General features: G+C 53.4%; 1 protein-coding gene across 2 annotated transcripts in view; it reads left to right on the forward strand.

Annotated features, from left to right (window-relative positions):
- FBLN1 (fibulin 1) overlaps positions 1–24646 on the forward strand; it is an 81478-nt gene that overhangs the window by 13664 nt on the left and 43168 nt on the right. For both annotated transcript variants that reach the window (XM_020888286.2, XM_020888285.2), the window contains exons 3-11: positions 4588–4723; positions 6993–7164; positions 13129–13188; positions 14542–14643; positions 15246–15383; positions 16741–16878; positions 21011–21154; positions 22208–22336; positions 23097–23222. In XM_020888286.2, the coding sequence (XP_020743945.2) occupies positions 4588–4723; positions 6993–7164; positions 13129–13188; positions 14542–14643; positions 15246–15383; positions 16741–16878; positions 21011–21154; positions 22208–22336; positions 23097–23222 (1145 nt within the window). The remainder of the gene's footprint in view (positions 1–4587; positions 4724–6992; positions 7165–13128; positions 13189–14541; positions 14644–15245; positions 15384–16740; positions 16879–21010; positions 21155–22207; positions 22337–23096; positions 23223–24646) is intronic.

Here is a 24646-nt window from a genome sequence, read left to right on the forward strand (position 1 = left end):
TGACCAATTCACCCAGAAAGGGGGTGGTTATTGGGGGCGGGGGAAGTCATGTGCTCTCAAAGTCATGTGCTTTGCCAATAAAAGCATGGGCCGCTTTCAGACCCCAACACACAGACGAACCAGTCCCATAAGTTCCCCTAGGCCGTTGTCCACCTTATGCAGTAGCCAATGTCTGGATCAACTATGTTTATTCCTCTCTCTCTAAATTAACTTAAGCTCCTTCAAAGTTTTGGGAGGACGTAAGCTTAGAATGGGCTTCCCTGATGGCTCAGTGGTACAGAATCTCCCTGCAGTGCAGGAGACCCAGGTTCGATCCCTGGATTGGGAAGATCACCTGGGGAAGGAAATGGCAACCCACTCCAGTATTCTTGCCTGGAGAATCCCCATGAACAGAGGAGCCTGGCGGGCTACGGTCCGTGGGGTGGCAAAGAGTCAGACACGACTGAGGTGACTGAGCACCCGACTGCAAGCTTAGAATAAGTGATAAAGATATGTCATGTTGACCATCACTGTCAAAATAATATGAAAATAATAGCAAGTCTTTAGGCAGCACCTACTTTGTGCTGGGCATTTGTGCTGCCCAGCATGTTGTTTAACTCCGTTACTGACCCATTTTACAGATGAGAAAACTGAGCTTTCCCAGAGTGCTCAGCTGGGGGCATTAGGACTTGGACCCAGATCTGCTCCCCTGGGGAGCAGAGATCGGGAGGCAAGGGTATGAACACGTTCCATCACGTGCCATCCGTCCATGCTCTCTGCCCCTGATCTGAGCCAGAGCAGCTTTGACCTGGGGGTTCTGGGTGGAGAGCTGCCACAGACAGAAAGAATGTGCAGGGGAGGCTCGTCCGCCTCATTCTGGAGTCTTGCATTTGTGTTGGCATCGAGCATTGAGAGGCTGCTGCCTGCCAGCAGTGACGGAGGATGTAAAGCTCCATTGAGGAAATTCTTGAAAAGTCAAAAGCATCATAGACCAAACAAAAGAAGGAGAGAACAGGGCACTCGATTGTCTGGACTGAGTGGGAGACTGTGCCGTGAGGATTTACGGCGCGTCTGATGAGTGAGAGCTGAGACCGTGGCGTGAGGCTTCACACCAGAAATGTCAGAGGGTGGCTGGCAGTTCTGGGCGAAGCTGGCCGGTGAGCGCCAAACATTCTGTTTACAGACTGGGCCCAGAGAGGCAGACGGGCCCTGGGGACCCATCGGGCTGGCTTTCAGACTATGTGACCTGAGCCAGCTTGGACCCTCGGTTTCCCCAAATGTTAAAGCAGGACAGTGATAGTGACCGAGGGGAGGGAAGCAGCTGGGACCACTGCCCTAGGCAGAGGAGTGTACCCGTCTGCTCAGGCCACCAGCGCAGACACCTCTGCCCGGGCGGCTTAAAACGCAGACATTTGCTGTCTCACAGTCTGAAGACAGGCGTCTGGGATCCTAGTTCCTCCTGAGGCCTCTCTCCTGGGCCTGGAGATGCTACCTTCTCCCCACATCCTCATGTCTTCTCCTCTCTCTGTGTGTTTCTGTCCTAGTCTTTCTTTTTTAAAAAACATTTTTATTAAAAAAAATTTTTTTTTTGACTGCAGCTCGCAGGATCTTAGTTCCCCAACCAAGGCTCAAACCCGTGCTCCCTGCAGAGAAAGAACAGAATCTTACCCACTGGGCCGCCAGGGAAGTCCCCACAAGTTCAGTGTTATCATTTTTAATGAAGGGAGAGAAGGGAGAGAGCAGGTCAGAAGTCAAAGCTGGTTTAAGAGGCTCCTCTTACTGGTTAAAGGGCATAGGAAACAAGAACCACCGGCCACCTGATAACTCAATAATTCAAGTGTTGTTTTTCTCCTTTCAAAGTGGCATTGTACCAGGCCCTCCAGTTTTAAGTTTTCATTCATTTGGCAAATCTTGATTGATCCTCGGTGCTGTTCTAAGCTCAGGGTGAGCAGACGATGTCTCTGGTTCATAAGAAGGCACGAGGTATCTTGGGAAAGGAAAGCCTAGGGATAAGAGACCAGGTCTCCTGATCAGAGTGGGTTTACAATTTCAGATAGAGATGTCTGGGGGTGCCTTGCTGAGAATGGGTGTCTCATCAGGGCCTGAAGGAGGCGAGCAAGCCAGCCAGGTGACTGCAAGATCACTTGTCCAAGTCGAAGGGCAGTAAGGGGAGAGCAGCTCCGAATCCGCCTGCAGTGCAGGAGATTCGGGTTCGATCCCTGGGTCAGGAAGATCCCCTGGAGGAGGAAATGATAACCCACTCCAGTATTCTTGCCTGGCAAATCCCATGGACAGAGAAGCCTGGCGGGCTACAGTCCATGGGGTGGCAAAGAGTCGGACACGACTGAGCGACTAAACCATTGATTGTCCAGCTGCCCGGACATCCAGCTCTGGCCCAGGCCCACCAGTGCAGAGCTTCATAACTGCTGCCCCGGAAGGACCCCAGTGTGGGAAGCTGTGCTTCCCCTCCAGGACATCCCTCTCTCATCCCTGAAGCCTCTGCGTGGGCCTGGCACGCAGTAGGGCTGCAACCAAATTTTTTAAAAATTGCAGTAAAATAGCCATAGTACTGAGTAGTGTCTGACTCCTTGTGGCCCCATGGACTGTAACCCTCCAAGCTCCTCTGCCCATGGAGTTTTCCAGGCATGAACACTGGAGTGGGGTGCCATTTCCTACAGATTGCACCGTCGTGACCATGTTTAGGGGTACAGTTTAGTATATTTGCATCACCGTTCCACCATCCCCAGAACTTTTTCATCTTCCTAAACTGAGGCAGAAGCTCCTTGTTACCCTCCCTGCCTCGGCCCATCCCTTCTGTGTTCCATCTTCCTGAGTTTGACTCTTTGGGGCCCTCACACAAGTGGAATTACGGTGTTTATCCTTTTGTGTCTGGCTTCTTTCACTTAGCTCTGTGTCCTCAGAGTTGCTCCACGTCGTAACACGTGTCTGGGTTTCCTTCCTGGTCGAGGCTGCGTTCAGCCCCTTCCTGTGTACAGACCACACTTGGCTTGTCTGTTCCTCGGTGGATACTTGGGTTGCTCCCATCTTCTGGTGATTGTGAATCCTGCTGCCGTGAACCTAGGTGCTCCAATGTCTGAGTCAACCGCTTTCTGTTCTTTCGGGTTTATACCCGGAGTTGGGATCGCTGGATCTGACACTCATTCCGTTTGAAGTTTTTTGAAGGTTAGGGTTCTAACACTCCACCTACAGTACACGAGGGTTCCGATTTCTCCATGACGCTCGTTCTTTTCTGTTCAGCCAGTAAACATCTTTGAGTGAACAGATAGTTGGACGCACATCTGTTTGCTCTCCCTAACAATTTAGTAAAATGTCGGTTATTTGCAAATTCACCGAGGGCATGAGTGAATGTGTGGTAACAGAGTATAGGCATGTTTCATTTTCTTGTGCTTCAAAGGTTGGAATTTTTTTTTTAAACAAATTGAAGGTTTGTGGTAATTCCATGTTGTCAGATGATGGCTAGCATTTTTTAGCAATGATAATTTTTGTTAAGGTATGTATTGCTTTCTAGACATAACGCTGTTACACACTTCATGGGCTACAGTACAGTGCAAGCATAACTTTTATATGCTCCAAGAAACTGGAGAATTTATGTGACTCACTTTACCATGGTGGTCTGGAACTAAACCTGCAGTCTCTCTCTGCATGTATCGGCAGACCCAGGCTGGAGCCCATGGACAGTTCTAGAAGTGCATGAGAAGCCGGATGAAGAGCTCCAGCCCCACAGAGTGGAGGCTGGGGCCACAGCCGCCTGGCCAGCCACGCGGGGGGGCCGGCACAGGCCTGGCGGCTCTTCCTGCCCTTGTTGGCAGCCCCAGAGCCGGGAGTGTCCGGGGTCTGGGGGGAGCCACGCCTGTGACCACACACCTCTTGCTCCCTGCCCTCACTGCCCTCCCTGCCTGGACCACCTCTGGCAGGTCCACCTCGAGGACCTTCTTCCTGGAGACCCTAGCAGGGCTAGGAGATGAGGGTATGGCGGCCCCGGCTCACTGTTGCTACCATCCATCACTCTTGGCCATGGGCAGCCTCCTCCACCTCGCTGGAACTATTTCCTCTGATTCCAGAACCTGGGGAGATGTGTATTGATAAAGGATGAGAGGGTGCAGACCCGAGCCAGCCCTCATCTGTTTTTTTTTTTTTTTTTTTTTAAAAATAACTCGTTTGGCTGTGCCGGGTCTTGTTGCAGCGTGTGGGATCTTTAGTTGCAGCACATGGGGTCTAGTTCCCTGACCGGGTATTGAACCCTTGTCTCCTGCGTTGGGAGCGCAGTCTTAGCCACGGGACTACCAGGGAAATCCCAGCCATAATCTGGTTTGTGTTATAAATAGCTGGGAATTTTCTGTGGATGAGGCTCAGCGCTCGAGAGATGAAGTTGGTCTCCCGAACCCACTCCCAGACACCAGCCTGCATTCAGTCTTTTCTGATTAAACACTGTTGAGCACCTTCCGAATGCGAGTGTGGCGTGTATCTCGGTGTGTGTCTGTGGATGAGCGGCAGGGGTGGGGAAGGGGAAGCCCTGTCTGATGTGACAGGGCTGGCGAGCGGCCACTGCTCCCGGGCCCTGGCACACCCCACGCCCTCTGCCCACAGGATGGTTCAGGAGCAATGTTGCCACAACCAGCTGGAGGAGCTGCATTGTGCCACAGGCATCAACCTGGCCAACGAGCAGGACGGCTGCACCCCGCCACGCAGCAGCAACGCCAGCCTCGAGGCCATGTTCGTGAAGGTGAGGACTGGAGGCCTGGGGCGCTCTCCTCCCTGCTCCCCCAACTCAGGCAGCCTTTCCCTCTGAGCAGCAGGGTGTGCAGAGCCCCGGGGGCAGGAAGGACCACTCAGATCTCCCCAACAGCTCCAGTGTATCCAGTAAACTCTGGGCAACACCCCAGAGGTGCAGCACACGGGGTCTGGTTCCCTGACCAGAGATTGAACCCGGGTCCCCTGCATTGGGTGCGCTGCACCCCAGGCCCCGTCCAGCACTGGGGAAACGGGGATGAAGTGACCCAGCCCTGCCCTGAAGACTGCCAGCAGGGGTCCCCAACCTCCGGACCATGGATCGATACCTGCTGTCGGATCAGCGGCAGCATCAGATTAGACGTAAAGGGCACAATGAACATGTGTGCTTGAATCACCCCGAAACCATCCTCCACCCCAGTTTGTGGAAAAACTGTCTTCCACGAAACCGGCCCCCAGTGCTGAAAAGGTTGGGGACCGCTGACTGCCAGTCCCAGGGCTTCAAACAGGGATTCCAAGGTCAGCGCACGGGTCACCTGGGCTTAGGGCCTTCTGAACGCTCACTTCAAGGTAGGCATCCCCACCTCCGCCCCCAGGAGGCCCTCAAACTTCTCTGCTCTCCCCAGCTAGTCAGAGCTCAGAATGGGCCCACACATATGCCTCTGAGAACGCATGACCTGCATAACTGCCCTCGAAGAAAAAACTGAGGTTCAGAGAGGCCCACAATCCAAGTGACCTCTCAGCAAGGGTCCTTTGAGATCAGCAGTGAGGCAGGGCTGGGAGCGGGGTCATCTGGCCCAGAGGGAGCCCTGTCCAGGAGGTCAGCCATGAATGGATGTCATGCATCCTTGACTCCAGGCCCAGGCCAGGTCCCTGCGGCCTCCGTCCCTGTGGAAGCCTGCATCTTTGCATGGATGTGGAGAGGTTCCTGAGAGCGTTCCGAGGTCTGAAAACTGCAAATAAACTAGGCTGTCCCTCCCTTACCACTTACCAAGGGAGAAAAATAGCCCGACCAGGAGGAGCTCAAGTTTGGAAAGTTAATTGACCTGGTCATTTGGGTTTCTGGTGAAGGTGCCAGGTGACGAAACTGAATTCCCTGGAAGAAAGATTTCCTGTTGCCCGTTAGGAACCCATGAAGTAATTTCAAGGAGAGAGAATTGGAATGAGGTCTGGATTCCGGGAGGGGGAGTGGGGCTCCCTTCTGGAGCGCATCTTTTCACACAGAGTGGGACGTGGAGGGATATTCCCCGTTGAGGAGTTGGAGGTCCGGCGCCCCTCTGCCCACTCCCAGCCTTTGTGGGCTTTGCATGGGAGGAGGCTGGGAGGCGGGTAGGGGAGCGGGGGCTGGTCAAGGGGTTTCCTGGGAGCTGGGGCCTGAGATGCTTAGAGCCGGCCTCCCAGAAAGGGGGCTCTACCTGGGTCCTCAGACTTCAGAGAAAGGCCTGGAACATTCTAACAGGTGTGGAAACTGATCGCCTTGGCCGATGAGCCGTTTGTGTTTCTGGGAATGATGACTCAGGACGTACAAGGTGGAGGAGGTCACTGGGACTCCTGCTCTTTCTGGAGGATGTGAGACCCTCGGCCTCCGTGAAACTCAGGCAAAACCACACCCCTACCCACTCCCACCCGCTCCTGCTCCAGACCTTTGGAACGTTTCTTAGAGTGATGACTGAAATGGAGCTTCTCATGTGCCAGGGGTGAATATTGTTGCTGGGCTTCAGATGAGATTTTGGGGAACACTGGGGTATGCAGGTGACAGCGGCAACTCTGTCCCCCACCTGCTGACCTGTCTTGAGGTTCTCTTCCTGCTGCCCGAACCACCCTGACTGGGGTGAGGAGGAAGAGACAGGTGTATATTCATCGTCCAGGCCTGGTGGAGAAGTCTCAGAGGGTGCGGAGGGTGTGGACCCCTTGGGAGCCCCCCTTGTGGGAGCCCCAGGGGGCCCTCTCCTAGTCCCCCTCTTCCTGGAGGCCCTGCTGGACCGGCTGGGACTTGGGGGCGTCAGTCAGGTGTTGTGGAGTGTGTGCTGGGATCAGCCCCTTTAAGGTTCCTTTCGAAACCAGGACCTATGAGGTTCGGGGGCAGCAAGCCTTGGGCCCAGCTGGCTTTGCTATTTCCGGCCAGCGCTTAGAAGAGGCAGCCGAGTCAGGCGTGTGTCTTCCCGTCCGGGGAGAACTCCCGCGGGGTGGAGGTTGAGGGGCCCGTGGGATCCGCTGTGTTGCGTGTCTGGCTTCTCCATCAAGAGTCTCTGCTGTGTCTGCAGAGGTGCTGCCAGTGCTGCCTGCTGGGCCGGGCGGCCCAGGCCCAGGGCCAGAGCTGTGAGCACAGCCTCATGGTCGGCTACCAGTGTGGGCTGGTCTTCCGGGCCTGCTGCGTCAAGGGCCAGGAGACGGCAGACTTCGCCCCGGGGGACGGTGGGGACCTCCAAGAAACAGGTAAGTCCCCCTTTTCTCCCCTCTGGGGCAGGGCAGTCAGTCAAGGTTATTTAGAGAAGCAGAACCAATAGGATGTGGGGAGAGAGACGATTTATTTTAAGACATTGGCTCACACAACTGGGGGGGCTGGCAGGTTTGAAGCCTGCAGGCTGTGTATGCAGGCCAGATGCCCAGGAGAGCACTGATCTTCCAGCTCATGTCTGAAGGCCGTCTGCTTACAGAGTTCCTTCTTGCTTGGGGAAGGCCAGTCCTTCTCTTAAGGCCTTCACCTGATTGGATGAGGCCCAGTCACTTGATGGAGGGCAGTCTGCTTTACTCAAAGTCTGCCAATTTAAGGGTCAGTCTCATCTAAAAAATACCATCCCAGCTGTGTCCAGACTAGTGCTGGCTGAAATATCTGAGCACTGTAGCCCCACCAACCTGACCCCTAAAACTGACGATCGCGGGTGGTGTGGGCTTGCACGTCGACCATTGCCTTAACTCTGCAGAGACTGGTTCTGGTTGTCAGAGCAGGTTCATGTTTCTCACTGTCCTGCAGTGAAACCGAGGGCTTGGAATCTGGGATCTGACGAATCTGTGTTCATGTCCCTGTCCTGATGTATTTGGGGCAAACTGATGGATCCAGGTCTCAGTTTCCTCATCTGTGAGATGGGGACGCCTACAGTCCCACTTTCTCAGGTTGCTGGGATGAAACGGGAGAAGGGGTATATGGCGTTTGCCATCACAGTTTGTCTCATCCCTCCAACCGCCTCAGGAAGTGTAGGTGGCTGGCCACGCTCTTGTTTACCCGTGTTTCACAGATGAGGTCCTGGCATTCAAGGTCACATGGCCAACTCACGGCGGAGACAGAACTCTGGCCTTCCGATGCCTGGCCAGTGCCCTCTCTCCATCTGGAGCTGATGACATGTAGACAAGAGGCTGGGGGCACCACTCATTAATAGCAGGCTGTGAGCATTAAAACGTAGATACTTATTCAGTGTAGGGGTGAGTGACCCCCAAAGCAGCTTCAAGACAGCTCCCAGCTGTATTTCCATCAGTTTAGCTCCCCACCCTCCATTTGCCTGAAGCCACGTCAATCCTGAAGCCTTGGGGCATGGTTCAGTTACACGGTTCAGGAAACTTCTCAGTTGTCTAATCATCTCTTCCACTTATGCAATGGTTTCCTGTGCCATAATGGAAACAGCCCTGGAAAATTTCAGGCATCTGCTCTGCCCCAAGCTTGCTGCCTGCCCGGGACCTTTGCTTTCTCAGTCTGAGCTCCGTCTGCCCTCTGTTCAACGTGGGGAAGGGGCAGGGAGCAGGTCAGAGGAAGAGCTCACAGGCCAGTGGTCCCTAAGCCAGGCCATCCGTTCCTGTGGCTTTGGAGTCCCGGGTCAAGTGACCCGTCTTTCATTCTTTGTTTTGACTTCTCAAGTCCAGGGCTCTGCCGTGCAGCTGACTTCAGATATCTTACTCATAAAGGGAACTGGAACCACGTTCTGGCTCCCTCCTTGACTTTTGAAATCAGAGATGACGTTTTCACTTTAAACAAACTCAGATTCTTCACCCTGGTGGAGACTTTCTCCTGTGTCTCCGGGGAGGACTTTTGTTGATTTATATCTTGGTTCGTTAAATGGTCTCTGAGCTTTTCTGTTGCTCCAGACATCTTATTTCTCCCTCGTCTTTCATCTGCTTCATTTCTTGCTCCAGACTTTCCTCAGTGTCTCTGTGAGGACTTCCCTGTGTTCCCTCCCTGCTCAGACACAGACCTGCCTTCCTGTCTTCCACTGACATTTACTGTGGGCCTACTGCGTGCCACCACAGGGCCACATGGGGGGCCCACAGACCAGTACCGGCCTGAGGTAAAATGCGTGCAGAAATGGACAGTAAACCTTTTAGAAACTTCTCTAAGCATCTGATAGAGAGTAACCCATGTCTGGGTGCAATGCAGGGGACCCAGGTTCTATCTCTGGGTCGGGAAGATCCCCTGGAGAAGGAAATGGCAACCCACTCCAGTATTCTTGCCTGGGAAGTCCCATGGGCAGACAAGTCAGGCGGGCTGCAGACCATGGGGTCGCAGTGTGAGACCCCATGTGAGAGACTAACACTCTCACACACACACACATCTGTTTAATCTAAATATAAAATTGGGATTTGTGTCTGTTTTCTTAACCTTCTTTTTCTAATAAGCTGTATTATGAGTTATCAAAGTATTGTTATCTTTGATATTGTTACTGTTATATTGAAGTATAAGTCATCTCAGATGGGGGAAAGAATGTTGTTCTTTTGGGTGGAACTGTGCTGGGGTGTATCTTGGTTATGCCCATTCTACAGATTGGGCAACTGAAGCTGCAAGAAGCTTAGATTCCAGATTCCTCTTCTAGCATTCTTTGCCCAGCATACTAGCTCCCAAGAATGTTATGAAAATCTTGATGACTTCATCACCCAGATAGTAGTTTCTCACAAATCCCCCTGGCCTTGTCACCGTGAATCCTCTGGAGGGTGGTTCCGATCACCCTGGCCTGTGCCTGGACGTGGCAGGGACTTGGGCTTTGCCAGGATGTAATGCCAAGGGAATGAAGGGTCCCCAAATCAAACATTCTTTTTTCATCTCTCTTGTTTTTAACTTCTAGTATAGTTGATTTACAGTGTTGTGTGAAATTCCGCTGTACAGGAAAGTGATTCTGTTATGCATATATGGACATTCTTCTTCGTATTCTTTTCCATTATGGCTTATCACAGGGCATGGACTATAGTTCCCTGGGCTGTACAGTGGGACCCTGTTGTTTGTTCGTTCTGTTTGTAAGAGCTTTCATCTGCTAACCTCAAGCTCCAGTCCATCGCTCACAAGACCCTCTCCTGTGGCCACCCCCGGTCCGTTCTCTGTTTGTGAGACTTTTTGTTTCATGGATAGCTCATTTGTGGCATATTTTAGATTCCGAATATAAGTGATATCATGTGGTATTTGTCTTTCTCTTTCTGACTCACTTCACTTCGTGTGATCGTCTCTTTAGTCGTGAAGTCGTGTCTGACTCTCTTGTGGCTCTGTGTACTGTAGCCCGCCATGCTCCTCTGCCCACAGGATTCTCCAGGCAAGAATACTGAAGTGGGTTGCCATTTCCTTCTCCAGGGGATCTTCCTGACCCAGGGATCCCAGTTCTTTACCATACCCACCAGGGAAGCACTGTGATCATCTCTCGTTCAGTCACTCGGTCGTGTCTGACTTTTTGCAGCCCCACGGACGGCAGCACACCAGGCTTCCCTGTCCATCACCAACTCCCAGAGTTTGCTCAAACCCATGTCCATTGAGTCGGTGATGCCATCCAACCATCTCATCCTCTGTCGCCCCCTTCTCCTGCCCTCAATCTTCACCAGCATCAGGGTCTTTTCAGATGAGTCAGCTCTTTGCATCAGGTGGCCAAAGTATTGGAGTTTCAGCTTCAGCACCAGTCCCTCCAATGAATATTCGGGACTGATTTCCTTTAGGGTTGGCTGGTTTGATCTTGCAGTCCAAGGGACTCTAAAGAATCTTCTCCAACACCACAGTTTGAAAGCATCGGGTCTTCAGCACTCAGTCTTCTTTGTACTCCCACTGTCACATCCATACATGACTACTGGAAAAATCATAATTTTGACTCTATGGACTGTTGTTGGCAAAGTGATGTCCCGCCTTTTAATACATTTGTCTAGGTTTTTCATAACTATTTTTCCAAGGAGCAAGCAGTCACCATCTGCATTGATTTTGGAGCCCCTCCAAAAAATGAAATCTGACACTGTTTCCACATTTTCCCCATCTATTTGTCATGAAGTGATGGGACCGGATGCCATGATCTTTGTTTTTTGAGTATTGAGTTTTAAGCCATCTTTTCCACTGTCCTCTTTCACCTTCATCAAGAGGCTCTTTAGTTCCTTCCTCTTCTCTTTCTGCCATTAATGATCATCTCTAGTTGCACCCAAATTAACTGTTCTGAGCAAAGGTGCTCCCAGCCTCCCAACCTAGAGATGACTCACACCCTAAAGGTCTTTTGCTTAGTTTCTTCCCAGCTGAAAAGTTCTTTGAATTATTTAGGGGCCCTTCCCATATTTTGATGTGAAAGTGAAAGTATCAGTTGCTCAGTCGCGTCCAACTCTTGTGACACCGTGGACTGTAGCCCTGCCAGGCTCCTCTGTCCATGGGATTCTCCAGGCAAGAATACTGGAGTGGGTTGCCATTTCCTTCTCCAGGATATCTTTCCGACCCAGGAATCAAATCCAGGTCTCCCACATTGCAGGCAGATTCTTTACCGTCTGAGCTACAAGGGAAGACTTCCTGTGTCTTTTGCATAGCTAGTGTCTATAAATTATGTTACATTGAAATTTACTGCAGAATTACTAATGTGTGTCTTTTTACTGAGCTCTGTTTTTCCAGTGAGGGTGTATCATGCTCTCACATGTATGTGTTTTAGAAGACATGGGAAGGTAGAAGGAAGAGGAAGTCAACACAGAGATGGACACCGTTTCCATTGGGTTGCATTTCCTTTCAGTCTTTTTTCTGTCTCTCTTCGCTTCTCCCCTGTAGGCGTAGCTGCACTGAGACCCTGGATTTGTGCTTTCCCACCTAGCCTTGTAATGTGATGGCTGCTGAATTGCGCTGGAGTTGTGGTCACTGTCATTCCATCTTGTGGAGGGTCCTCCTTAGCAGGGGGCTTGGTTTTCAAATTGTCTAGGGATTCCTGGGTGTATCCACCCAAGTTAAAAGGGCTAATGCATTTCCTTTATGTCAGAACTGCCAGTGCAATACCACCCTTTTAAATTCGGACCCTGGTCCCCCACTGCATCCCTCTCTGTTCTGTTGCCTTGTTGAATCTCTTTTAAAAACATTTCTATTTATTTATTTGACTTCAGTGCATCTTAGTTTCAGCATGCAGGATCTTTTAGTTCTGACATGTGAACTCTTCATTGCATCTTGTGGGATCTAGTTCCCTGATCAGGGATCAAACTTGGGCCCCCTGCATTGGGAGGGCAGAGTCTAGCCACTGGACCACTCCCTCTATTGAATCTTTTTATTAAGAGAGGGGGCCTTGTCTGTGCCAAGTGCTTCACCCTCAGATCAGGTGTTCAGATACCTTTGTTGAATGAGCCAAGTGAGTGACTATGGATGATTGGCACTAAATTGAGCTTTGCAGGGCAAGTGGATGAAATCCGTGTATTTGCTTCCTGGGGCTGCCCTAATGAGGCGTCGCAGACTGGGGGGCTTAAACAACAGAGATATTGTCTCCCAATCTGGAGGCCAGAAGTCCGAGACCATGGTGTTGGCAGGGCTGGGCCTTCCGAGTATCTCCCTCAGCATCCCTTGGCTTGGGGACGACTGTCTCCTCCCTGTTTCTCCACTCCCTTTTCCTCTGCATATCTGCCACTGAGTCCAAATTCCCCTTTTGGTAAGGACACTCATTTTAGGATTAGGGCCCCCTCTCACGACCTCATCTTAACCTGATCAAATGCAGTGACCCTTCTCCAAAATAAGATCACATTCCCAGACACTGGGGGTTAGGGCTTCGCATCTTCTGTGGGAGGTGGGGGTTGGTGGGGTGGGACCCACAATTCGACCCGTAACAGTAAGCGTTCACCAGGTGCATTGCTTTGTTTGGAGGGTGTGACTGAGTTTATAGTAGGGCTGTGGCTGCATTTGTGGAAATATTCGAGCAGTGCAGACAACTTAACCACACTTGGCATTGGGTGGATGGCTAACAGACCCTCACGCCAGTGCTGTTTCTGTATAATGGATCTTTTAGAGATGTAGCGACATTTTGTTTTGTAAGTGTGACTCTGTTTTGCAAAAGGATAAAATGAACATTGAACTGTTTATAAGGAGATGTACAGACAGGCATCAGCTGCCTGGCGTTTACAAGAAGAGAAAACGTCTGGAGTTGCCTGTGTGCTCATGTGGGTGTGGAGCGCCGTGCGGACAGCGTGTGGACAAACGTCTCTCTGCCTCTTTCCCCTTAGCTAAGGTTTCTGAGATTGACGAGGAACAAGAGGACCCCTACCTGAATGACCGCTGCCGAGGTGAGCCCGGCGCCTCCCCGGGGCCGGCTGGTGGTTAACGAGGCCCGAGGGAGGGCCATGCTAATCTCTGGGAGCTGACCTCAGGCTCTGCTCGGGTTCACTCGGATTCACCCGAGACATGCCCTTTGGCTGGGAGTCAGCTGGAGATCCCGGTCACCTGCACTTCTGGGCTCCTTCCCTTCCTCTCCTCCTCGCTGGGACCCGGTGGGCGAGTGAGGGAGAGGGTGGGCTCGTAGCGAAGAGGCTGCATTCTTGTGGCTTGTAGCGAAGAAGCTAGCATTCAATGCCCTTCAGTCACGGCCCACAGACTCCGTTGGTGACTCTGTGGGGGGGTCACTCTGAGCAGGGACCACCAGGGCTGGCGCCCCTTAAGGGATGGGGGTGAGTGTCACTTCATTTTGTGGCCTGGAGCTCCAGCCGCACCATCGGTAATATCCCTTTGTCTCATAAGAGTGATGCTTTCAAATTTAAAGTCAGTGGGGCCTTACAGCATTGTTTTCCTTAAGATAAGACTTTATTTCTCACGATGGAACATTCCTACACGTTTGGACTGGCAGGTCTGCTCCCCGAGGACATTTAGTGACTTGCCTTGTGGTTGGGCTTTAATTAGGGAGCCAGTTTAATTACAAAATAAGGTGGTCTGTTACAATGACACTTGGCACCGAGGCCTCAGGTGGGGGAAGGGAGAGCAGAGAGCCCCAGAAAGACCCATAATCCTTCCTGGGGAATGTGGGAGGGTCTTCCTAGAGGGGGCGGGGATAGCTGGTTTGCAATGGGCCAGGATGGACTAGCCAGGGGAGTGACGTGGGTGGGGGGACTGCGGCAACTGGAGCAGAGACTTGAAGACCCCTAGCAGCAGGCCCTGGCGGGCGGTGGGTCAGGGGAGGGGCAGGGAGAGGGGAAGAGGCTGGAGAGGTGGGCAGGCCGTGCAGGCCCTGGGCAGCAGTCCAAACTTTATGTCATGGAATCTTTGTCTGGTGGAGGTTTGTCCCCATGAGATTAGCTCTTTGAGCATCTTGCTAGCTGCCCTATGGGAAGCGTGGTTGGAGGGGTGGGTACCAGGGACACTCAGAGAGCCAGGTGAGTGAGCGGCCGGAACTGAAGCAGTGGCAGTGGAAGTGGGGTATTGGGGCCCCCCACACCCCTCCATCTGTCAGATCAGGGCCAGACCTTGGGGGTCTCCCATGGGAAGGGGGCTGCTGGGAAGGCTGCAGTGGGCTCCAGCCTGGGGAGTCTGCCTTTCTGCATCAGTCCCCCTTGAGGGCACTTCCTCTGGCCCCATCCAAACAAAGAGAAATCACCAGGAGGTCCCTGGGTGCGCCAGGCCTCCGCTCACGTTTGCTCTGATTCCAGGCGGTGGGCCCTGCAAACAGCAATGCCGGGACACGGGGGAGGAAGTTGTCTGCTCCTGCTTTGTGGGGTACCAGCTGCTCCCAGACGGCGTCTCCTGTGAAGGTAAATGTTGTCCTGCTCCGAGAGCCTCTGCCTCCGCTTGACACCCAGGCAGGGCCCGCTTTGCACAACTAGGGGCCCTGTTCGTAGGTGAACTATGGTCCAGGACCAACTTTCCAATATCCTGCAGCCAGGGCTCTCAGCCAGAAGAATATGAACACTGGGCTGGGAAAAGGGGGTGGGCTTGGGGTCTGACCGGGCTCTGAGTCTAGGATCTGCTGGGTGGCCCTGGGGACATCCCCAGCCTCTTTTGGCCCCTCATCTGTGAGATGGGGGAGATGGAGGGAGGGGACAGTCCTGAATAGGAGGGGGTCTCTAGGGTCACACGACTTCAGTTCGGGGCCTGGAGCTTGCTGAGCAGATGCTCAGAAGGAGCAATAGATCTGCAATAGATCAGCCAGGGAGAGAAACCATTGCTTTCGTTTTGCTCTGGTGGGGAGCACCCAGGGCTCCACTCCGGTACAGAGCGTGACTGTCACAGACCCGGAGGACTTGATGGATGCAGAGAACTGACCCCACTCTGCTTCCTGGTCCGTTCCTTCTGATGGAGCCTCAGGATCGGTTGTCCTTGCCAATTACTCCTGCATTGCCTGTGTCTCTCCTAGATGTCAATGAGTGCATCAAGGGCAGCCAAAACTGCCGGCTCGGAGAAACCTGCATCAATACAGTGGGCTCTTTCCGCTGCCAGCGTGACAGCAGCTGCGGAACTGGCTATGAGCTCACAGAGGACAACGACTGCAAAGGTACGGCAGGCTCCGAGTCGCAGAACCTCGCCCCGGGAGCAGATGTGATGTGATGAGAAAGTGGCCTGGGGGGTCCAGGGCTCCGCGTGCTGTGTCCCCTGGTGACTGCCTGGGGCACCGGCCGGCCCTGTCACTAGTGAAGATTTAGCTTCTTTACCGTCATGCTGAGTTAATGACAGTGGAGAGTTTGGGTTTCTGAAAAGGCTCAAAGCACGATCATTTAAAAACAAGACTGGGGCCGTCCCTGCCATCCAATGGTTGGGGCTTTGCCTTCCAGTGCAAGAAGGTGAGATGAGTTCGGTCCCTGGTCAGAGAGCTCATATCTCACATGCCTTGTGGCCAAACTACTAGAACACGTAAAAGGGAGGCAGTATTGTAGCTGTGTAAGAATAAGGACTTAAAAACAATTTAAAAATAACAACAAGACCCAAGATGAATTTCAGGTGCTCACATGTGCTTTCTACTCCCATCCACCCCCCCCCTTTTTTTTTTTTGCACAACAGCTGCCGTCCATCTGATTCCAGCCTCCCTTGAAGTTCAAAGCATATTCCCTTCCGCTGCGTAAAAAGCATGACATTTTTGGCTGCTGGCTTTTCCCCGCCAAACCATAGATGTTATTTGGCAGATAAGCCTTTGATGAGGATCTGTTAGAACATAGTTTTCTGCTGAGGGTTTCCAACCCTTCAGAACGACAAAACCACTTGTGTAAAAACGTTGGTTGAATTATGAGGGTAACTCAAAAGCAAGTCACACCCTCCTGACGTCTGAGGGCCTTTGGGCGAACTCAGTGCTCCCCACCCCTGCAGACTCACTGGGCGGTTTGGACCTCGAGAATCCAGGGGCCCCGCCAGCTGAATATACACTTCTGAACATCTGACAGCCCATGAACTTCAAGGGAAGGGCAGCCAACACGTTCAGTCATGACAGTCACCATTGTTAATATTTGGAATATTGCAAGGACTGAAGAATGAATAAGTTTATAGGGACTGTGTTTATTGCCACTAAGATCATCATCGCTTTATAATCTAAAACTAAACATGTGCTTAGCCTGAAATGAAAACCAAACCAAACCAAACCACCTATTGCCAGGAAAATGTCTGTGTTATTTATTATATAACAGAAAATTTGCATCATAAGAGCCTTGGGGGGATAGTCAGAGTTTTAAGTCTTTAGCAACATGAGCACTATTTGGCTAAGGCTCTTGTTGTATGTGACCTCTTTATTGGAATGTTTTGGGTTATAGTCTGAATAATGAGCATTTAAAGAAAAGAAAAAAACTTTCTTGTGATTTTAAAGTGTTGTAAGATGCTTCTGGCAGGACTCTTGCTAACAATTTCCTTTTTTTATGATGTACCAGATATTGACGAGTGTGAGAGTGGTATTCATAACTGCCTCCCCGATTTTATCTGTCAGAATACTCTGGGATCCTTCCGCTGCAGACCCAAGCTACAGTGCAAGAGTGGCTTTATACAAGATGCTCTAGGCAACTGTATTGGTAAGACACTGCTGCCAGGGCTCACGGGGTCCACCAGGCAGGGGAACTGTCCAGCCGTGGGCCCTGTCTCTAGAAGGCGGGGCCTTGCACAGGGTAGACAGAACAGGCTTGGCAAGCTTTTTCTATAAAAGGCTGGATAATAAATGGTGCGTTGCAGGCCGTGTGGTCTCTGTTGCAACCCCTCTGCTCTGCAGGTTTCAGCTGGAAAGCAGCCACGGTTATGTGAACAAGTGGGCGGGGCTGTGTCCCAATAAAACTTTATTTACAAACACAGGCGACAGGCTGTGTTGGGCCCCAGGGGTCTAATTTAGCAATCTCCGATTCATTCAAGAGAGCTTGAGTTTTGAAATCAGAGACACTTGGTGTTGAACTGAGTGTGTGTGTGCGTGCTAAATCACTTCTGTAGTGTCTGACTCTTTGCGTCCCCATGGACTGCAGCCTACCAGGCTCCTCTGTCCATGGGATTCTTCAGGCGAGAATACTGGAGTGGGTTGCCATTCCCTTCTCTAGGGGATCTTCCTGACACAGGGATCGAACCCGTGTCTCTTATGTCTCCTGGATTGGCAGGCAGGTTCCTTACCACTGGCACCACCTGGGAGCCCCAGGGAAGCCTTCAATTAGTTTTAAACACTGCTGCCCTGGGACCAGCCCAGGAGACAGGAAGTGGGCCTGCTTTCTCCTGCAGTCGCCACCTGGCTGGATCACTGTATGCTCTTGGCATTTGAGTCTAGGTCTGCCAACTGTCTTTGCCCTCTGCCCCAGCAGAAGATTCTGGGTCCTCCCTTGAGGTCAGACAGATGTCCCCCTGGATGTGAGCTGCAGGTGCCACCAGCCAGAACCCGTGCTACTGGGGCTGCCCTGTCACCCCCCTGGAAAGGCACCGAGACAAGGGACCGAGACTTTCTATCTTGTGTCTGTCTCAGGCCCTTGGAGATAAATCTGTATCGATCTTTGATTTGGAATGGTGGTTTGGACTGAAAGCCCTGCCCCCTTTTATTGCCATCCCAGGATATTTAAAGACAAACAGCAGCAGCCCCTTAGGATGGGGGTGATTTTATCTGCAGTCTTTGTTCCTGAAACTCCCCCTTTTCACGGGAGGCGTCTGAGCGGTAGGGGCCTCAGCTTGGCTGCCCTGGCCCCTCGCCAGCCCCCTGCCCACCGAGCTGTCATCACTCAGAGAAGGGGGCTGGGGAGCAGGAGTCTGACCACTCTCCCGGGGCCAGGATGGGAAGGGACCTGCCCAGACTTGCAGGGGGCTCGCAGGGGGCTCCGTGGAGGAGGGCGTCTGTCAGGGCTGGAAACCATGACTCATGGCAAAATCAGCCCGAGTTCCACACAGAAGGAGCATTTGCAAGTCTCGACTTAGCCTCGGTTTCCCACTCCCCACCCCCACCCCAGTTTGGGGGTGCCCCTCTGTGTAGGGGAAGGGGCTAGAGCAGGAGCCGGGGGCCCAGGACTGGCTGCAGCCCGGCGCCACCCACTCCCTGAACTTGGGTCTTTGGAGGTCCTAGAGGGGTCTCTCTTCGTGTGCCCACAATCCTTGCAACCAAGTTCAGGAGCTTTTCTTTTTAAAAATTCTTATTGATTTAAAAAGTTTTGTCCCTCTTTATCTGTAAAAAAGCGAGCAAAACCCAAACGTAGAAGGGACGGCTTCTTCCCTGCTCAGCAATGCTTGTGAGTCCTAGACTTTTGCTTTTATTCAAAGTGGGACCAGACAGTTCTGCCACTTGCTTTGTTTTTAACCTACTGATGTGTTTTAATATCATTTCATGTCAGTACCTTTATGTCATCTTTTTATCGTGCCAAACAGACCTTCACAAGAAAGTGAATCGAGTAAAAAGGAGGGGTGTCAGGATGGTTCGGGGCCAGGGCAGTCCCTCTCTGCCACCCGCGATCCTGGGTTCCCTGCTCGCACACTGCTGGGACGCCACCTCCCTCCCGCAGGATACGCTGGCCTGTGGTGGGAAACTCTGACCTCGAGTGTAGCCAGAACCATCTTCCTGGGGCTTCTGGAGCCAGTCCTGGGCCCCGGGAGCCTGTCTGTTCCCCCCTGGCCACACGCCGAGTGGCCCTGTAGCTGCAGGGCTCCACCCAGGGGACCAGCGTGCAGGATGGGAGTGGGTCTTCGCGCGCAGAGGCCTCCTTCCCAGTCACAAAGCATAGAATGTTCTAGGCCTTTGAGGTCTGGTCATCGAGGGCCTGGCCACTATCATGTCTTCTCCAGGTTTTCTCTCTTCTGTTTCCCTCCGCCGGCCCATCTTCCTTTCTGCTTTGGTGAGGATGAGAGAAGAGGCTGGCACTGGGCTGCCCGCACGGCTAATCCACTCCAGGGGTGCTGGGTTCTGTGGTCATGGGTTAAACGGAGCGAGCGGGGGTCCTCGACAGCTGGGATCATCCGGGCTTTTCCCATGTGGGGCCCTCAGAGGCTTGTACGAGGCCTTCGCACCCTCCTGAGACCTTGTCTGTTATTTGCTGTTTGTCCCCTCTCCCGGCCACCCATTCATTGGCTCCCTCCCGATGGCCTGGCCCTGCCTTGTGGCGCTCATAGGCTGGAGAACTCACCTCTCTGTGGGGCGCGGGTTTTCTCAAGGGCCACCGGTGTTCCGTGGTACAGGATTTGGGAGCTGTAGATCTGATTGGCGTGCACAAGGCTTGGGGGAAGGTAGTGGTGTCGGTTCTGAACGCTGCATTAGTTCTTAACACATGGCTGAGCTTTTTTCTCTGAAGGCCTAGAGCATAAATACCAACCTCACTGATCCTAGGGGCTGTCACAGCCACATGGGAGCGTCCATAGACGATGCATAAAAGCACGGGCCTGGCTGTGCTCCAAGAGAACCAAATTTACAAAGACAGGAAGTGGGCTGGATGTGGCTGGCGGGCTGTGCTCACCCCAGATTTCAGGGCCCTTGTCGCAGCCGGGAAGCAGGAGACCCTGGTTCTGTATTGAGTGGGCCCCAGCTCTGGCCTGAGTTCGGGGACTTTCCGGTTTCTAAAATGCAGATTTTAATCCCTGTAAGCTTGTCTTGTGGGTTCGATGTGGTGGTCGAGGGCAGGACTGGAGACAAAAGCTTTTGTAAACTGTAAAGTGCTGTGCCGGTGAGACCGTCCCGACAAAGGCTGTTGACAGGGCGAGGAGGGAGTCTGGCTGGCTGTTGTCTGGGGAGGACGGGGCTGGGCTGTGAGAGGAGAAGCACAGCTGGTCCTCCACCATCACCCCCTTCTCTTAGCCCCCGAGATGTTTATAGGTGATTTGGAAAACCTTTAGGCCCTTTTAGAAGGCTTCTTCTGTTTAGGAGTTTCACTCTGCAGTTTTGCACCAGGGCTGAGCATGAGCAGCCGTGTAAACCCAGTTCTGGTTGGTTTACACGTGTTGGGCCTGTGTTCATCACAGGAGTCTCCCTTCAGAGGGGTGTGCAGTCAGGGAGGGAGCCCACTGGGCCATGAGCTCAGAGCTGCCCCTCGCCGGGGCCTGAGTTCACCCAGACCCCCCCGGACCCTGGAGTAGGGATGGGGACGTCGGGGGAGCTGTGCCCCAGAGGCTGTGCTTATATGAGAGGCGTGTCCTCCTGGCAGACTGGGGCGATGGCTCCCCAGGCAGGCCCAGAGTGGGGATCGAGTGGCTGCTGGAGGCTGGGGCCGGAGGCTGGGCCGCAGGACAGACCGGCCACGTGGCTGGGAGGCGAGCGGGGCCCGCCAGTCCCTGGAGGCGCCCAAAACACTAGTGCCGACACGGAGGGGGCTGCCACGTCTGTATTCCTCATCCCTGCTCAGTTCAGGGAAGATACTCACTGACCGTGTGGAGCGTGTGAACCCAGGATGGCACCTGAATTGCCACGTTCACTGTGTGGGACTCACAGGCAGGTGGCTTTGGCTTCCGTGCAGTGGAAGATGGAGGTGTTGAGGGTTTAGGGGCAGGGAGATGGGCCCGGTAAGGGGTGCTTAAGGTGGGCTGTGCTACTGAAATCTGGAAGCCGGTAGGGAGGTTGTGCTATGTGGTCCAGGCCGAGCGCATCATCTTAACTCCATCTGTGGTTTTATAAAGAGGAGGGAGATGGGAGTTTTTTGGAGATATGGGTGCTGGGTTTGGGAAAGCCCTCTGGGTTTAACCCTGCCATCTGTCTTTCCCCCGTAGATATCAATGAGTGTTTGAGTATCAGTGCCCCATGCCCCATTGGGCAGACCTGCATCAATACGGAGGGCTCCTACACGTGCCAGAAGAACGTGCCGAACTGTGGCCGTGGCTACCATCTCAACGAGGAGGGAACCCGCTGCGTTGGTTGGTATTAAAAAAGAAAGCCAGTTTGGAATGGACTTTTCTGTCTGCTCCAGCACAACCCTCCCTTCTCTGGAAGGAGAGAGCAGATCCCCAGAGGAAGCTGTGTGTACCTGTTCATCTATCCCATGGCTGGTCTCCAAGCCTAGGTCTTTACTGGCTATTGCCTGGACCGTTGCAGTAGAATGCCAGCCCACCTACTGCCTCCAGCTTTGCCCCTTCAAGTCTGTCCCACTCATTCTGAGCTGAAAGCTCTCTTGCCCTTTCCTGCTCAGAGCTCCTTTTGGTGATGGCTCCTCACTGGGCAGACAGAGGACTGATGCTCCTGTTTGGAATTCGTGCATGTGCGAGGGTACTCAGCTGCTTCAGTCGTGTCCAACTCTTTGTGACCCTATGGACTATATATAGCCTGCCAGGCTCCTCTGTCTATGGGATTCTCCAGGCAAGAATAATGGAGCGGGTTGCCATGCTCTCCTCCAGGGGACTTTCCCCACCCAGGGTTTGAACCCACATCTGCTTTGCAGGCGGGTTCTTTACCACCTGAGCCACCAGGGAAGCCCCGCTTACAATTCAATCCTCCTAAATTGGCCCCGAGCTCACAAACTTTTTAATCCAGATGGAACAGGTCTTGCTGCTCCCCCAGCAAGCCCTGCCCGTCTCTGTCTGTGTGACTTTTGCTCTTAAATCGATCCCTCTGCCACCTGCTCCTACCTTCCTGTGGGTTCAGGCAAAGGCATCTTGCGCCCATCCTACCCAGATCCCTGCCACGCAAAGGAGTCTCCTCCTTCCTCAGCCTCTCCCCAGTCCCGCGGCACTTCCTGCTTTACTTAACTGGGGCCACTGCTGGCTCGGAGTAGCAGGAGTCCTCCAAGGGTAGAGGCTGCGTCGGGTCAGCTGTCTCCCCAGTGCATAGGACGTAATCTGGGAATTCACGTCGAAGAATTAGACAGTGCTGCTTTGTCAGTTACGTTTTAGCAGGCTCCTTCCTTGCCTTCCATTCTGATCATGCCCCCTCCCACACTAAAGGGTTTTCAATGTGTCTTTCTTTTCTGCAAGATGTGGACGAGTGCTCTCCCCCATCTGAGCCCTGTGGGCCGGGGCACCTGTGTGTGAACTCCCCTGGAAGTTTCCGTTGTGAGTGCAAGGCCGGGTACTACTTCGACGGCATCAGCAGGACGTGTGTGGGTATGTGTGGGTATCCCTGCGGGGGGCGGGGCGGCTGGCCAAGTGACACCAAGGAGAACCAGCCTAGGCTGCACCTGCAGTGACCGTGGTCTGCTCCTGACCTCTGACAATCCTGAGTCCAGACAGTGCTGGAGAAGAGACCTGGATCGGGAGACCCCCGTTCTAGTTCCAGTCGTGCAGCTCCTGAGGGGTGCTCCCGGGTGTAAGCCAGGTTCCCCACCTGTAGAACAGGTGCTCTGCTAGCCCCGAGACCCCAGCCTCCTGGACAGATGCCCCAGAGTCTTTGTGACTTCCCAGGGAGTCACCGCTGACCTGCAGGGTGCAGGGCCCAGAGCTGTGTGCTCCCTCTGGGCGGTGAGAACCCGGGATGGCATGGTGACCCGAACTTGGGGAACCAGGACAGATCCTGCTGGTGGACGCCTGCCGCCCCCGAGCCAGGGTGCTCAGGAGAGGCTGGTCCCTGCCCTCCCCTGCTCAGCCCCACGACACCTTTGTCGGGTCCCAGAAGACCCTCCCTTGGGCTCCAGGATGGAGGGCTTGGGTGGTTGGCCACATGCCCGGACATACTGTCCTGGAGGGAGTGCGAGGCTTCCCCAGTGGGCAGAGAGGCAGAGTGGTCCCAGCGCCCCTGCTGACCTGCTGTGCGTGTGGGACCGGTCACTGCGCCTTTCCCCGGGAGAGGAGGCGGAGGAGGTGGGGGACAGAGGTCGCGAGCTGACAGGGAGGACGCTGCCCGAGCCGCCCGCCCGCTCCGTTTCAGACATCAACGAGTGTCGGCGGTACCCGGGCCGCCTGTGCGGCCACAAGTGCGAGAACACGCCCGGCTCCTACTACTGCAGCTGCACCATGGGCTTCCGGCTCTCCTCCGACGGCCGCTCCTGTGAAGGTGAGGGCCGGCCGTGGGCGGGGGGCGGGGGCCCTGGGCCTGCATCCGCTCCTCTTCCCCGAGCTGCCTGCCTCCCCGCCGCTCCCCCGGCAGGCCCACTTGGGAACGACTCACTTGCACCCCAGCACGTATCAGATGATGTGTCAGCAGAAGCGATGCCTCTCAAAAGTTGCTTGTCAGGGATGACGGCCCTCCCGGTTTCTCCTGGGTCCAGGGAGTGCTGATAACACCTGTGCACACATGAGGATGGACGAGTGGGATGTGGCTTAGAGTGCGGAATCCAAGGGCATCTGACCCACCACCTTCCTCACGTGACCCTGGAGGGTGGCTGACCTTATCAGCCTCAGTGTCCTCATGGGGGAGATGAGGTTGTTTATTCCAAAGAGCAGGGCTTCCCTGGTGGTTTGGTGGTAAAGAATCTGCCTGCCAATTCAGGAGATGTGGGTTTGATCTCTGGGTCAGGAAGATCCCCTGGAGAAGGGCATGGCAACCCACTCCAGTATTCTTGCCTAGGAAATCCCATGGACAAAGAAGCCTGGCGGGCTACAGTCCATGGGGATGCAAGAGTCAGACATGTCTTAGCCACTAAACAACAATGACAGAGGGAAGCAAAAGTTGGATACTTGTTTAAAGTGGTAAGACAGATTTTATTTACACTTCTGCAATAGAGGAAAGAGAGTTTGGCATAAACTGGTCTTAACTCCACCAAGACAAAAGGTGCAGGCTTTCTAAATGCTGGGGCCTGCTAAGGAGTAGCAGTGAAGGATGTTAAGGTCGGTGGTCAGTGCAATTAGGCCAGCCGTGTCTACTCACTGGCTCTGACCCTCCTGCAGAGTGTGGGAGTTGAGGGGGGGCTCCCTCTTCTTGACTGCATTTCAAAAGCTTGGTTCCCATGTCCTCAGAAGGACACTCCTGGGTTGCAAAAGATACATCTCAAAGGGACAGAGGAAGGGTTTACATCTGCAGGTTTTCTGAAGTAAATGCGTCTAAGGAAAAGGGAGGTCAGGGCCTACAGTTCAGCGTGGGCTGGAACACACAGGAAGTTCTTTGGCAGCGTAGAGCTTTCCCAGGCAGGCATTTCAAGGGTCATGGTCTGGGGCTGATGCTGATATTTGGTCAGGTCTCTGGTGGGTGGATTCGACCAAGTCGAACTGGTGCCAAGAATAACACTGCCTCCCTCTGATGGGATGGACTGAGATGAGATGATAAGCTCAGGACCTGGCACATAGTAGGTGCTCAATGGATGTCTCATTTTATACAGGAATTAGGTGAGGAGGTCAGCAGAAATTGAGAGTTTCTGGCCACCCTCGGCAGTCCTTCACAAGTTCCCTTCTTTGCAGCGCAATTCCCAGGGGGTGACCTGTAGAGCCAGCCTCCAGACAGAGCAGGTCTTATAATTCTGGATTAAGAAGGATGATCACAGA

Source organism: Odocoileus virginianus, chromosome 23, assembly GCF_023699985.2.
Source record: "Odocoileus virginianus isolate 20LAN1187 ecotype Illinois chromosome 23, Ovbor_1.2, whole genome shotgun sequence".
Lineage (NCBI taxonomy): Eukaryota > Metazoa > Chordata > Mammalia > Artiodactyla > Cervidae > Odocoileus > Odocoileus virginianus.